The sequence below is a fragment of the Pseudoliparis swirei genome, chromosome 17 (genome assembly GCF_029220125.1).
Source record: "Pseudoliparis swirei isolate HS2019 ecotype Mariana Trench chromosome 17, NWPU_hadal_v1, whole genome shotgun sequence".
NCBI classification, from domain to species: Eukaryota; Metazoa; Chordata; class Actinopteri; order Perciformes; family Liparidae; genus Pseudoliparis; species Pseudoliparis swirei.
Window position 1 is genome coordinate 16224067 of NC_079404.1, and position 16163 is coordinate 16240229.

A 16163-nucleotide genomic window follows, 5' to 3' on the forward strand; every position below is an offset into this window, starting at 1 on the left:
CACGATGCCACTCATTGGGAAAGCAATGCACTCTGGGATTGAGTACCAACACATGCAACCGTTTATTACAATTCCTCTCCAACAAACAATAAACCCCAGGGAGTTGGGATTAGCAGGCATACTTTATCCCCCCCCCCCCCCTCCCCCTAGGGCTGAGTGCCCCTCCTCCTCATCTCCCATCTGGAGATCCTGGTCTGCAAGCCCAGTCAAGAAGAGAACTGTCAAGATGTTGCCAGATGATACCGTCATCGGCCTCAAATTGAGACTTAATCAAGAGAGGAAATCAACCATCTTGCAAGGTGGTGCTCAGAGATCCTTCTACTGCTAAATATCGGTGATCGGATGAGGATATTACTCAGCCACAAGCTATCCATCCTGAGGTAACTATGTATTCCTTCCATTGACTCCATGATGTCTTCAGCTGGAGACAAAACAAGCACATTGTGTGAGTTCTGTCAATAAGATAACTGTGAACTTTTTAACTCTGTATTTCTTTAAGGGAGATTATATCTTATATGCAACATGATAAATAAGTAGGGGGCAGGAACAGCATAATATTGTGAGATCACTTTGAAATTAACCCGAAAGAAAAGCACACATGTTTAAAGTGTCTCTTAAAGATTAATATGTGGTGGAATGTTGAGTTTCGTTTTGCCCTAGACTCAATATAGCCTACTAAAATGTGGGGCAAGGTTGGAAGAGCCGACGTAGGACTGTGCACGCGCTCATACCGGCCATGCGCAGTTGCGCACAGGGTCTGAAGTTGAGAATATTTTAACTTTTAACCACGCCTGAAAAACGCAAGAAAACCGCGCCGCGTGGCATTTAAAAGGCGCGTCTGAAAGTCGCGCCGTAGGCCTACCCAGTGGCGTCCCTAGGCTAAAAAACCCGGGGCTAAAGCCCCGAATGTTTTCAACCAAAAAAAAAAAAGATTTGGTACACAAGTGGTTAACACCTCCAGGTCGCACGTGACGTCATTCACCCAAAACAGCGGAGTCAGACTGGCAGCAGGCGCACGTAACAGCAAGCTGCTGTCTGAGAGTGTTTCTATGTCTACACATTTCGCTGCTCCACTCTTCTGGGCTAAGCCCAGCGCCGCCGCTCCCATAACCCACATCGCTCTGCCGTGATACGCGCCGACACATCCGCGCACACAGGTGAGCACACTCTCACTCGAAAAACTCACTAGCACCCAGGTAATTAAAGGTAATTTAACTCACCCTGTCTTGAGAAGAAGAAGAAAGGTGTATCAATCGAATTGAATTGTACAAAGGGGAATCTGTAAATAACTAACCGATTTAATCTGTATTTAGTTGTGCATCATGTGGACTCTAAATAGAATCAACAATTTAGCAAGTGAATGAGCACATTTACGTTCAAGTTCAGTCAAGTTGACACTTGGAAAGTTTTGGCAGATTTTTGTAAGAATTTTCATAGCACTTGTCCCGCTGTAACTTCCTATAATAACCATTACGGGTGAAAGTGTGAAACATCTTCTCAGCCAAGTGTCAACATTCTTGCCTTAAATTAAATTATGGGGTTAACTGCCAGCTATTGAATTTTTTATTATTAATTTTTAACTATCTACTGACTCTGTAGCACTCTGAGCTTTTCTTTTAATGAATAGTGCTTTTATAAATAAAATACATTATTATTATTCTAATAATATTTTTTATTATAATAATACTAATAATTATTATAATAATGATAATGATAATAATTATTATTATTATTATGTCCCCACGATAATTGAAGAGATCTTTCATCAGACTTTGTTTGTCTAACCAAACTGAACACCCCCCCCCCCTCCCCCCTCCTCCTCGTCAACCAGTGATACTGGTTCCACCAGGTCTTCAGGGTGAACATGTCTGTCAACATTCCCGGAGTGATAGCCATGCTGTTCTTCTACCTGCTGGTGCTCGGAGTCGGCATCTGGGCTTCCATCAAGTCCAAGAAGGAGGAGAACAAAAGTGCGGCCGACAAAATAGAGATGGCGCTGCTGGGAAACCGAAGCATAACGAAGGTGGTGGGGATCTTCACAATGACAGGTGCAGCATTACATCCTGTCGGACACATCCCACTGATGCTAAAGTGACCGCAACAGGTATATGTCAGGCGGCACTTTGACAGGCTACAGTTAAATTATTTGGAACAAAATAAGATTTCCCCGACACAGACAATAGAGATTAGTAATTGGTAGTAAGTAGAAACCTATTCACGACTCATTTGCAACCGCAAACACGTTTTGCAATTTCTATTGCAAATAACAGAATTGTGACACTCAATATATGCATATACATTCATAAACATTTCTCTGTACTTTACTCTACACTTGTTTTTCCTGTGAAGTAATCTCTGTGCTTGTCCATCCTGTAGCCACTTGGGTTGGAGGCTGCCTGATCATGGGCGTAACCGAGATGATATACACCCCCTCTATGGGACTAACGTCAGCGTTAGTCTTCTTATCAGCTTTATCTTTTTCGTTGATTTTAGGTAAGTATTTTAAGAATGACAATCTATTACAATTAAGGCTTTCTTGTTGCTCCTCTGTACTTTTGGGCCCACATAGTCTTTCTCTGGATGAATTAGTTAACTTCCTCATCTCTACTGTTTAAAAAATACCTCAGGAACGAATGAAATGATGATCCTGTATAATAAATTAGAGATGTTTGTGACATGTATTCATCTTATAACTATCATTTTACAGCCGTCTCTTTTGTAATGACTGCATGTAATCATCACGTGATCCCGTGGGCATCTTTAAGAGAGCCACTGCCACAGAACTAGTACCAGCATTGATTCAGGAGCCTTTTTTAAGTAAATCTATGATGTGTAAGGACCAGGGTTAAAGTGACCGACAGGGATAGCTGTGTTAGCATCACTTCCTCTGAAAGGAAGGTGAGCCTAGCTAGCAACGCTGAAAGTCCCACATAGCTTCCCTTGACTTGAGCCTTGTGTCCTTTTTTGACGAGGCCTGCTTAATCTGCCTCTTACTGAAAGCAGATGTAAATGCAAGGGTCCTCATCAGATGTTTATGTCATGTTCAAACAGATTGGATGTTCATTTAAAGACAAAACACTGCATGCAAATATCAGGCAGTTGATGTACGTTTTTGTTGTTTTGAACATGTGCATCGTCCATTTGCTGAATCTCTCCGTCTGTTTCATTTTGCAGGTGGCCTTGTGTTCATCAAGCCAATGAGAGACAAAAGATATGTAACCATGTTGGACCCTTTCCAGATCAAGTATGGAAAAGCATTCGCAGCCGTTCAGTCACTGGGTGCACTCCTAAGCGATATTTTGTGGTTGGCTGGAACACTTATAAGCTTAGGTACGGTATATAAGCACTTTAGCAATACAACGTCTTTATAGTTTCCATTTCACCAATCAGAGTTGTAGTCAAGACCAGCTGAATCGAGTCCAAGTGAAGCATGAGTCTAAATCCAGGGTTGCAAGACACCATGGTCATAAAAAGGCGTGAACTACATGAAAGGGATAGTCCAGGTGTTTTGAAGTTGTACGAGGTACTCGTCCACACTAGAGTGTGTTTTCTAAGCAATGTACAGCTGTGAACAAGGGCAAAAAAAACACATTGTCAAAAACAGTATAGATAGGTTTCACCCTAGTATACCCTTGAACTGATATATTTTTATAGGCAGGTCTTCCTTTCATGTGAATGAAATACATTAAGCGTCTGCTTCTCCAAACTGGGGGAGCACCAACCGCCGTCTACTGTTGGTGCTACACTGACTCTAGAGAAGTACCTCATACAAAGCCACTTCAAAATACCCAAACTATTATTGTGATCATACCTTCTAACATTGTGTAAGCACAATCACATTTAGGGTTAGGCTTAGGACAACAATGGTGGCTGTCGCTTGTTGGGTAGAGAAGGTTGTCCTGTCACCACAAGGTTTGTGGTTCGATCCCCGGCTCCAACTTTATGTGACGTCAAATGTCACGTTCGTTTATGATGAGTTTTAATCAAGCTGTCCCCAATAATGTGACCCATGACATTTTACTGCAACGGTATGTTTGTCGCTGTTTAAGAAAACATCCCGATTATGAGGTATTGGGCTCGGCGTGTGAAATGAAATCTGTGTGATATCTTCTCAATTTCCAACGGCAGGTGTCTGTGTGTGTTACAGGTGCCACCATGAATGTGATTTTGGATTTGCCTTACTCTGTGAGCATCTGGATCTCCGCTACCGTGGTGATTCTCTACACCCTGCTGGGCGGTTTCTACTCTGTGGCATACACGGACATCATCCAGGTCCTGCTCATATTCATCACCATGGTGAGGAGGCTGTACTTTTAATGTGTGACAACATATTCCAATAAAACGACACCTATTGTAGACTAACTCTGGCCTGTAGAAATATTGATGAGCTTGCCAAAGATCCTTTCTGGGCTAGTTGGCATTGGGAGGCATGTGTGCCCTAGTCGATGTGTCCTTGAGCAAGACACTTAACCCTGAACTGCTCCCAGTAGCTGTGTCTTCGGTGTGTGAGATTGTAAGTCGCTTTGGATAAAAGCTTCAGCTAAATGAAATGTAATGTAATGTTTACCTGTTATATCGACATTAGACGTTTGTGTTTGTCTTAAGGAGGAAGGACCTGTAACCTGTGGCTCTATTTTAATAATTTTAACCAAAGTCCACGGACCAGGCACCACGTTCGGCTACGGAGCTCAATTCTTGTGGGAAAAAAATAGTTCAGTTTTTACTGATATTTCAACATAAATCAAGTAACACACACACATATATGTATAATGAAAAATAAACTTGGTCAAAGTGGGCAGTCATCCATATAGATCAAATTTGTGGGTAGCTTGCCATCTGATAGCAAGTTGCAATCGTGCTGCACTCACCGCTGTCTGCAGGGGATATTACATTGAAGGTACGTCGGTCACATACACTCCGCTGTCTGGTACGCCAATCAAAACAGGAAGTGACCTTCCTTGACCCGGATAACTCTGGTCCTTGATTGGCCAATTAAATTCTTTGCCTCCATTAGCCAATCAGTGGGTTACAATGAGCGTACCTTATCGGAATAAGTGTTTTTACTGCGGTTGTGTTCTTGTGTCTTTGCAGTGTATCTGCGTCCCGTTCATCCTGACCAACCCCTTCTCCGTGGACATCACTCAGACGGTCATGAACAACACGTTTCAGGCGCCGTGGATCGGTAGACTGGACGGAAAGTTTGTTTGGACCTTGATCGATACCTTCTTATTAATGGTGAGCTCAAGACGATTTACAAACTCAGGAAGGTTTGCTCCAGTGTAAAAAGATCATCCTCCATATAATGTTGCAGTTGGTTACATAGAAATGGATATATTCACACATGTGTATAATGTTGACGGAGCATTTGGTATTTGTCATGAAAACTTGAATAAGAAAATCCAGAAAGAAACCAAGTAAAGGCCGAATAAACATCACAAAGTTCAGGGAACCGACTCGGTGCTACATCGGTCGATTGGGTACTAATTACATCGGGAGATATTATTTTCATTTTCTCTTTCTTCTGTTTATTCAACCTGCAGCCCAACTAGATCAATGACCAACCATATGCATGCACATTAAGAAATCCACATGTGTTATCCATTACAATACTTTTCTATGCGTTGTTAACCAGATCAAATCTTGTACACAAAATATGTACACATTGTACGTATACAAAGGTACTCAGACAAAAAACATTAGAAAACATATTTTTTAAAGAATATATATATATATAAATACGGATGGATATGCAAAAACCTGCACACATATTAACATATATATATGCACATACCTGCATACCCTAATACATACACACACATAAATACTGTTAATTGACCCCCCTCCCACTGTTGGCGAAGCCCACCCCCTTATACATCTCCAGATATTTTATAAGGGAATGTATTATATTATGTTACAATTACATATATTGTTGAATGGCTTAAAGCCGTGGACCAGGATAAGATAGTTCTTTCTTTAGCACCGTGTATTCTGGCGATTGCAAGTTCCATATTCACTTCATCAAGGTAGCTAGCTAACCACTGGGGTTTCATAAGAGTGTACGAGGGACTCCATCGCATTGCTAGCATTTTTTTTTTTGCGGCTGTCAGACCGGTTAACAGGGTCCTTCACATGGTAACCAGACCCTGGTAACCATGGGAAGGACCCTAGACGATTGCTAGTGCTGATACATGAAGAACATTCAGTTCAATTGTTATCTAATGCTTATCTGAATAAAATAAAAATGTGACGTGGAACTCAACAATTTTTATGACTATTTCACTTCCAAGGGAATGGGAGGCATGGGATACCAATCTTTCCACCAGAGGACCTTGTCGGCTACTTCCACATCGGCAGCTCGGGTCACATGCTTTGTTGCGGCCTTCACTATCTTGATATTTGGAATCCCTCCGATACTGATCGGGGCAGTGGCTGTATCCACAGGTAATAAGAGCTTCTATTGACACAGAGCTTTCATTGAAAACATCGATGATAACCTACAAGTACATACATGCGTCCCCCGGAGGTTGAATGCTGGGATTCTCAACGCTTGGGTAAGAATCCCAAGCAGTCAATTGATGTGCAGATTGGATCAGACAACATTTTTAAGACAAAATATAAATAAATGAAACAAGAATTTGATGTGGACGTGTTAATTTACTGTGAACATAGCTGGTCAAAAATGTGCCTGATTCTCTCTTTGTCTATCATATCTGTTTAAATGCCAGACTGGAACCTCACTTCTTTTGGTTCTCCGTCTCCGTTGGACAGTGGGAAGGGAGCTATGATCCTGCCGATCGCCCTGAACCACCTCACCCCGGCCTTCGTCTCTATCATTGGCACCGCAGCCATTTCTGCTGCTGTCATGTCCTCAGCCGACTCCGCTCTGATCTCCATAGCCTCCATTTTCACTTGTAACATCTACAGGCCTATCCTGAGGCCTCGGGTGAGAACAACTACAATTGTTTCTTAGTTTGCTCCATCACCCCCAAAAAAAGGGGCAGACAAAACCGTGGCCCATTTTAAAGATTTAAAAGACTTGCGAGTGACATGGAGAAAAAGGGCCGGAGATAAAGTCGAAGCAATTGAGGGAATGTGAAACCTTGCCTCCATTACTTCACTGAAACCATCTATTCCTTGCCATTTCCTTCCCCCCCCCCCCCCCCCAGGCATCCCAGAGAGAGATCCAGTGGGTGATCCGTGTGACTGTGGTTGTGGCAGGCTTGATCGGCGTATCACTCACCAACATCAAAAATAGCATCATTTTGTTGGTGTTCCTTGGTGCCGAAGTCTGCTACATCTTGATCTTCTCTCAGCTCGTCTGCGTCCTCTTCTTCAAAATATCCAACTTCTACGGGGCTGCCGCGGGTTGGCTGATCGGGTTGGTGTTGAGACTGCTCTGTGGAGAGCCGTCGCTGGGGTTAGCGCCAGTCATACACTTCCCGGGATGCACTCTGGAGGATGGCGTTTACGTCCAGTACGCTCCAGTGAGGACCATCTCCATGCTGTCGGCCTTCGCTGCCAACTTGTGCTTCTCCTACCTGGCCGCCTTGCTTTTCAACAAAGGGTTGCTTCCTGAGAAATGGGACGTGTTCAATTTGAAAGTCCAGGACTCCGCTGACAACAAGACGTACAACGAGAAGGAATCGTTTGATGAGACAGAATCTCCTCAAGATAAATTGGAGCCGATGATTAACACCACATGTTAACTTTACCAAAGACTTTTACCCTGCGGCAATATTCGTATTCTCCCTCTTCCACCACATACTTTGGGCCACTCAGGGTCTTTTCCAAGAGATTTTATTAAGATATATATATATATATATATTGATATTGTTTATAATATACATTTATATAAACACCTCTCGTTAGTAGCCACACAATAAAGATGTATTGCGAAATGTTCTATTTTTATCAACATGCAATCATTTTGTTTTAGAATATTTAAGCTACTGTATTTGGGTTTTTCATAAACAGGATGAAGGCTTATTTTGTGAGAATGAGGAGGCCTGGAACAAAGAACTTGACCAGAGACGATCACGTTGCTTGTGATATGTATGAGGTGACGTCGCCAGAGAGAAGCCGTTGTCAAACCTTTAAAATTGTTTTTGGTAAGAGCTTTTCAAATTTTACAATAACAATGACACTTAATCAAAAATAAATTGCTTACATTTAGTCCACAGCAGCATGTATACAGTTATTTTTTATGAGAAACCATTTTAGAAAGAAAGACATCAATTAAATATTGCCTTTTATATTATTATTATTGCCTTTTAGCTCACCCTGTCTGACATACTATATAACATACCATTATTATTAAATATGGTATTTATTTATTCTATACTATACTGTACCATGCTGTCATATTACATGTTATATTAGGTTGTACTGCTATATTCTGTGCTTTGTTAAAGTGTTGACATGTTCCACAGGTGTAACAAATGTGGAACACAAATGAAACACGTGTAACACAAATGTAACACAGGTATAACACACACACACATGTTCCACAGGTGTAACACATGTGTAAAACAGGTGTAACACATGTGTAACAAAGACGTGTGTAAGAGCCAAATGTTGTGTAGGTAAATGTATGTTTTATCTATACACTGGGTGGCGCTGTTGCTGGTATTTTGTACGCCTATATTAATCACCATGTAATTGGCGACAGCAGGTATTTTGACCCCGGAACGGGAAAAATGTTTTGACCGTATCACGGTGAGCTGGTAGGCTGTTTTGTACCGGACTTCACACAATTAAAACCTATGAATAACATTCAGAGTGTCGGAGGCAATTTGTCTGAAACGAACAGCAAGCAGCAGAACCACAGAGCGCATTAATCATCTAGCCGGAGGAACCAAAATGCCTCAGTCGCCCAAGTAAAGGACAGGGCCCCTTTAACAACGTGTTTCACAGGTGTAACACACACACACATGTTCCACAGGTGTAACACATGTGTAACACAGACATGTTTCACAGGTGTAACACACACATGTTCCACAGGTGTAACACATGTGTAAAACAGGTGTAACACATGTGTAACACAGCCAGGTGTAATACACGTTCCACGTGTGTAACGTATGTGTTCCACAGGTATAACACAGGTGTTCGTCACGTGTTCCGCACGTGTTCCAAAGGTGTAACACAGACATGTTCCACAGGTGTAACACGTGTAACACACACATGTTCCACATGTGTAACACACACATGTTTCACATGTGTAACACACACATGTTCAACAGGTGTAGCACACGTGTAACAGGTGTAACACACAAATGTTCCACAGGTGTAACACATGCGTAACACAGGTGTAACACACACATGTTACACATACATGTTCCACAGGTGTAACATACACATGTTACACACGTGTAACACACACGTGTTCCACAGGTGTAACACATGTGTTCCACGCCTGTAACACACAAGTGATCCACACAAGTGTTCCACACGTGTAACACACACGTGTGGAACATGTGTAACACAGGTGTAACAAATGTGTAACACACGTGTTCCATAGGTGTTCCATTGGTGCCTTTAAAATAAATTAGACTGGAACAGCGCTGCCGGATGGAAGCACAGCAAAAGAGGAAAACAATGGTGCAATAAGAAAATGAAAATTAAGAAAATAAAAGTTTATTTTTTTATTTCTTTTATTATAAAATAGCTTTAATTTTGTGATTATGTTTAGGCCTTCAGAGAAGGCTTAGAAGGCCCTGACGGCCCACCACTGGTAAATACATACAGATGTGAGTTTGGTCTGTGTGGCTTTGAAGCAAGCGTTGCAGACGGGTCTCTGTGTGTCAGTGGGCTTTCCTTCACTGTCTGTGTGTCAGTGGGTTTCCTTCACAGTCTGCAATGTAGAAAAAGTACTTTTCACTTCTGGCATCTTTTTTTTTTTAAGTGAATCTTTGGACTGAGTCAAACTTTTTCGGGTTTCGAAAAGATGTTTCTTTTAGAAACAAACTGGGGATGCTACGAAAAGACTTAGAAGAGAAGGAGAAAGATTTAAAAAGTCAGAAAAAAAGTTAGGGTCACAGAAAGTCTATTATGGGAAAAAGAATGTGTACTAACCTGGGCTAAAATCATAGTACATGAGAAAACAGATCCACATTATTTTGGACCATGCACATAACCCTTGTTCTGCAAGATTCACGTTCCGCTGCAAGAACAGTGGTGTGGTGTGGTGTCTGGGGTGGTGGTTCCCATTTTCAAAAAAGGGGGACCGGAGGGCACGTTCAACGTCCATGGAGGGGTTATATCTCCATGCTGGCCTGAGAACGCCTCGGGAGCTGGAACATGTTGTGGGTGAGAGGGAAGTCTGGGTCAGCCTGCTGAGTCTGCTGCCCCCGCGACCCGACCCCGGACTAAGCGGATGAGAATGGACGGATGGATGGATGAACTGAGTTACTGTTGTCATAATATAACCTCCTTAGTCACCCGTATACTCAGTTAAACACTTAAATTACATGTTACATTTTGTGACTAAAAGTCAGGATATCTCAGCCCAATGTCCGATGCCATGAGAGTTTGTCATCACGGTTTCTCTCTTCAATTACCATACATTTTCCAAGACCAAATTTAAGCCATTCAGAATTTTAAATAAAGCTCCTTTAACTAGTTTGCTCCTGAATCAGATTTACAGCATGTTTCCTTCCCCGTATTTACTCGATGAATGAAACATGTTGATGCTCTGCAATCCCTTATTATGTTTCCAGTGTTGTGTGCTCATCTGAGTTTGGATGAGGCATGCATATACTGCCAGATATTTTGTGTCGCAATCTCCCACTAAAACGGGCTTTCAAGGTAAATGACTGAAGATCTCGTTGACAGGTCGTGAGGCATACGTTCTGCTGGGAGACAGCGAGACACTGGGCCTACTTGTGCCTTCTACACAACAACTAGCTAAAGGACAGGGATGACAGTGGGGACGACAAGTCACGCTGTGATCAAGGTCGGTGCTAAAATGTCTATGGAAATGCAGAATTCTTTGGACATAGGCAATGTAGGTTTTTAATTCATGTGAAGAGATGCTCTGAGGGAAAATAGTGGACACAATGATTGAGGTAAGAACAGAAAAATGATGAGCAATAAACGTAGATCTGGGAATGCTCGATAATTCAAAACACGGGCACAGTCTCACACACACACACACAGACACACACACATAATTCACCCTGAGGGTATCAGTTTCTAATTATTTTTCATGGGAAAACACTTCTAAATTGAAAATCCAGAGAATAAAATAGTTGTGTTCAGTAGGTCATCTGCAAAGGTATCCAACCAGCATCACAATGTACATGTATATAAATGTATTCATATTTGTCTCTGGAAATGCTGCCCGGGGGCATATTAAAACTGTGGTTGTGTAAACAAATATAATAAACAGTTCTATAAGTGATATTAATAAGTTGATAAGTGGAGATGTGTTTTTCCAGGAGTGTTAGTCAACAGGAGGTTTTAATGCTTGCCTGCTGAAATTGCTCACGCAATGAAATCAAAAAGGTGGGAACAGACATTGTTTCTCTGAGGGTAACCCTGAATAACCCCAAATGTGGTTAATATAAAACACAAGCGGAGATGTACGATGTGTTCATGCTGTATTTAGATGAACAAGATTAAATATATTGTCCTCTCATTCTACCATATATGAAATACTGTGTTGAAGTGTGGGGGAACACCTACAAAAGCACCCTACAGTCAATATGCATTATGCAAAAGAAAGCAATAATAATAGTGAATTAAAGCTGCAAGCAGCGATGTGCGGGTCCTCGTTCCTCCTTCGCACGTCCTGGGTGTGAAGCCTCCAGCATTAAAAATGTGAGAATTTTGAATCGGAGAATCGGAGAACTTGCAGAATCAGTGAGATCTTTTGAATCGCTTCTCAAAACTTAGCATGTCTTATCTTTTTCACCATATTTCGTGTGTATTTTATACCATTATATAAAGTTGTATTGGCCTTATTGCAGTCCTGCCATGTTTTAATCCTGGTTAAACCATGTACAGTGCTTGCCACTTTATTTTGCAATGTTATTAGTATAAGTAACCCACTCTGACAATCCACACATGTGTTACCGTTTTAGGATGGGTCAATTCTGCCTCATGAAGAGTGCACATGAACAGCTTTTCATTGAAGACATCTTATCTCAAAACCACTATTTTATATATATTTGGATATTAGGCATGGTCTGAAGTATAACATACTTAATGTTATATGTTTGGTAGACATACTTCATACTACCAGGCTACTCTACTATTCAAAAACAGCTACAAAAATATTCAAAGATAGGAATACAAATATTGTTTTCAACGCTTCATTAGGTTACATTTATATCTCGATTGAAGTATGTAATAGTTGTCAACTGGTTGACACTCCAGACCAGTTGGTGGCGGTAATGTGCCTTAACGTCGTTTGCCAACCACCAGAATAAAAGAAGAAGAACAACGAAGGGACGCATGCGCAGTTTATGCTTTATTCCGATTGGTCCGTTTCAAACTCACACCGCGGCTGTGTTGTGTTGTTGTGTTTAGTGAGCTAACTAGCACACACACGAATATCGTTTTTTCTCAACCAATGTCCCACATATAACTGCCAGGTATGTTTTGGAGTAATTTTACAGTTGTGGCGTTGACGTTTAGTTACTTCCTTTCAGAAAAGTAAACGGACATTTTAAACTATGTTACAATCGACGTTACCAGTTGACGGGTGCGGTTTTACAGCTAAACGGCTAATATTTAGCCGTTTCCTGCGATTAAATCTTGTGCAAAAGAACCTTCAAAACGTTTATAAACTGTCAGGCACATAATACGTTAACAAAGCGCCACCGTAATGAGCATTTGGGTGGAAGTCAGCCGTAACACTGACACCACCTTACATTCTTCTCTGAAGCGTTGACGTCACACACTCGTCTCGCTGCGGCGCATTAAGTATGCGAACCAACTCTGTTTGACTCGTCTAACGCTAGCTAACAAGTTGAAAAACTGTTGGTCAACAACGTGTAGGGTGAACTAAAGCTAAACCAAGAGTGTTGCAAGTGCAACATTAAGTGCCAGACTTTTGAAGGGCTTGACTTAAACTAGCTTACTCTTACTGTCGGTTTATGGTGTCGGGCAACGTTTTAAAGTTGGCTAGCATGTGATCACTTTGGCTTTTTTTTGCTTTTTGCTTTACTTCAACGTCCTCGTTTATTTGTTGCAGGATGATGGAATCATGCCTGAACAACGATGTTGAAAGACCGGTTCAATTAGAGGTCGATGATTTGAAGAGAGATCTCTCATCAGAATTCAGCACCTTGCCACAGGTAAACCTGCACATGTCAGGGTAATTCACAATGATGCTAGCAATATAATCTGCATATTAGAGGTATGTCCTACCCATTGTCAACGTATAACATATGATTGTCACGTATATATTACATATGGAGTATATACTTTTTCTCAGAACAGGACTGTGCGTTTTGCTTCACATCCATCACTTAAATTGAAAGTTTTGCAAAAGCCCTGTAGGAACAACACACATTCTTACAGCAAGCAATGCTAGAGAATGTGAACGTATGCTTTCAAGTTTAGAGCTTTTAGCCCAAATGTATATTACATGTCATTTAGCAGACGCTTTTATCCAAAGCGACTTACAATAAGTACAAACTCAGAACAACAAGAATCAAGAAAGTAACATCTCTTCAATAAACTACACACGACAAAAATACCATAAGTAAAGGCCATTCAAGTGCTAATCTGTTTTTATTCAAGCTATAGTCTGAAATGCAGCCTTTCACTTTCCTCCTTCTGTTTTTGATTACATCCGGATGTGTTGTGCAGCTTTCCAGCATGGAGGAGAAAGAGCACCTTCAGGTCTACCTCCGTATCCGACCCTTCAGCACAGCAGAGATTAATAATGGAGAATCACAGGTACAAATTACGAATATTCAGGAACCAATGCCAGCGTCCTTGGTGGCTGCTTGGTTTCGTGGTTGTTAAACTCTGTTTGTGCTATTTACTCGGATGAGGTATTTGCAGCTGCAGACCATTTAAAAACTGAATAGAGCTGAAAGACATTTTTGACTTGTTTTCCTTCCTTAACAGGGATGTGTTACCATCGAGCACCCTGAAACAATTCTCCTGAAACCTCCCAGTTTGTCCCTCTCGGCGAGGCTTAGCGCTGACAAATCGCTTCCACAGACTGGACAGCGTTTTCAGTTCTCTCAGGTTGGTGCTTCCTGGAGGATAAGTTTATTGATGTGGATTAACATTTGCTAATTTTATTTTGATCATGAATTAGACTTTAATATATATCGTATATATGTATTTTGGTCAAGAAATATTCATTTTCTAGACCTAAAAACAGGTTGAGCAATCCTCATGTGAAAGATAGTGTTTCATGTTTTTTTTAATTACGTTCCTACTCATTACCCTTTTTTAATAGGTGTATGGTCCTGAGACGATGCAGAGAGAGCTCTTTCAAGGCACGGTAAAGGATTTGGTGAAAGATGTCTTCGAAGGGGAGAACTCTCTGGTTTTCACTTATGGAGTCACAAACGCTGGGAAGACCTTCACATTCTTAGGTGGGTTCCTCTTTGTTATTGTAGAGTCTTCTTTGTTTGGTCTGATTCTAGGACACACCTTTAGCTTGGCTAGCTGTCAGGAGACTCGGGCTGATATTTTGTCAATAAGTGAGTGAACTCTGAATTTCTGCTCTGCCTTTTGCTGAAACTGATTCTGTATCCTCTATGTAGCAACTGGAGGAATTAAACAGCATTTTTAAAGCATTTAGTGCATGTTAGTTCATGTTCGCTTCCCCCTGAGTGTAAAAAAGGCTAAGATGTCAGCAAAAGTAGATTATTTAATATTCTTAACTTCATCTAGCAAACTAACTTTAAAGGTGCATACCACTACCTAGTGTGTAGATGCTGTCCTTGTTAAGTCAATGAAAGACATTTGGCGTTTATCAGCCGATAATTTATTGCATAAAATGTCATCATTGTAATATTGCATAGCAACATAAATTACCCATTATCTACTGATAATTTAACGTGGCAAATTTATATCTTGCATCCCTCCAAGTACTTTTTAATAATCTAATTATTTGCTCTTGTCACTCCAGGTCCGGATGCTAATGCTGGTATCCTGCCGAGGTCTCTCAATGTCATTTTCAGCAGTATTGAGGAACATGTTTTCACTGGGATGAGCATCAAACCTCAACGCTGCCGCGAGTTCACAAAGCTCACCGGGGAGCAGCAGGCCGTGGAAGTGACTTTCAAGAGAAACTTCTTCAGTCAATTTAAACGGGTAACCCATCTGTCCAAGGCTGCTGTAGCATTAGCCGAGCGTTAGCTTCAGTCCTCCTTCAGTACCAGCGTTAACCCATATTCATTTAAATTAAAGATTTCTTTAACCAAGTTGTCGATGTACCGATTTACTATTTTGTAGATGAATAACAATACAGAAAATGTATATTCATGTATTTATTTGTTTTACAAAGTTAGGAAAGCAATGTTTTAGTCAAGCCTGATTTTGCCTTACACATACAATAATGATCCCAGTCACACTTATTAATAACACGGGTATCGGATTGGTACTTTGTTTCGGTCGAGACCCAAAGCCCAGGTACCACCATTGGCTTTGGGACTGAAAGAGACGGACTGGTTCATTCCTAAGTCGCACATGATAGAAGTTTGTCTTCAGGGCTTTCTGACAGGAAACCCGACCTGCCAAACATGTACTTAGGTTGAGTTAATGAACCTACTTGATTTAGGAAATGATTTGGGTTCAAATAAACCCTTTCTGGCAGAAAGCCCTCTGGCGTACTCCCATGTGCAGTGGGGATTGTGCTCAGACTTTTTAAAGGACTGTAAGTTGTTCTTTCTTTTAAACTGGTTGAGTAAAAGCAAATGTCTTAGAATGCTTTAAAAAAGCAGCTTGGTAGCTTTTCTTTTTTTTATTGGCTTAAGATGTTGTTATTTATATTTGGTTTTTAGTCATGGTGTCTTTGATGCATTGGTAACATTTACATTTTTTACTTCATCTTTTAGAGTGAGAAGAGCGGCCTGCTGAACTTGACCAACAAGACTCTCTTTGAAGGCAAGATTTAGATTTTTCTTTAAATTTATTATTGTTCGTTTCTCTTAATTTCTTTTTCCTCTGTGCTCATGTTGTAATATTGCTAATTG

At 41.1% G+C, this 16163-nt stretch overlaps 2 protein-coding genes across 2 annotated transcripts in view; both read left to right on the forward strand.

The window, feature by feature from the left end:
• Positions 1–227: 227 nt before the first annotated feature.
• On the forward strand, positions 228–8772 carry LOC130206914 (high-affinity choline transporter 1-like). Its single transcript, XM_056435182.1, has 9 exons — positions 228–380; positions 1832–2048; positions 2377–2493; positions 3175–3330; positions 4148–4296; positions 5092–5235; positions 6288–6441; positions 6726–6943; positions 7167–8772. Exons 2-9 carry the CDS (start codon positions 1865–1867, stop codon positions 7704–7706), a joined length of 1662 nt encoding a protein of 553 aa, XP_056291157.1. The 5' UTR covers positions 228–380; positions 1832–1864; the 3' UTR covers positions 7707–8772.
• A 3749-nt stretch (positions 8773–12521) lies between these two features.
• kif20ba (kinesin family member 20Ba) overlaps positions 12522–16163 on the forward strand; it is a 40395-nt gene continuing 36753 nt past the window's right edge. Inside the window, exons 1-7 of the mRNA XM_056435175.1 lie at positions 12522–12593; positions 13196–13298; positions 13816–13905; positions 14080–14202; positions 14420–14558; positions 15098–15282; positions 16026–16074. Of these exons, the coding sequence (XP_056291150.1) occupies positions 13197–13298; positions 13816–13905; positions 14080–14202; positions 14420–14558; positions 15098–15282; positions 16026–16074 (688 nt within the window). The 5' untranslated portion in view covers positions 12522–12593; position 13196. The remainder of the gene's footprint in view (positions 12594–13195; positions 13299–13815; positions 13906–14079; positions 14203–14419; positions 14559–15097; positions 15283–16025; positions 16075–16163) is intronic.

Bases quoted from the DNA above. Each gene is read 5' to 3' on its own strand.
- LOC130206914 (XM_056435182.1), top strand. From the start codon at position 1,865: ATGTCTGTCAACATTCCCGGAGTGATAGCCATGCTGTTCTTCTACCTG. The intron at 6,442-6,725 runs GTAATAAGAGCT...TTTAAATGCCAG, and splicing joins GGCAGTGGCTGTATCCACAG to ACTGGAACCTCACTTCTTTT. The intron at 6,944-7,166 runs GTGAGAACAACT...CCCCCCCCCCAG, and splicing joins GGCCTATCCTGAGGCCTCGG to GCATCCCAGAGAGAGATCCA.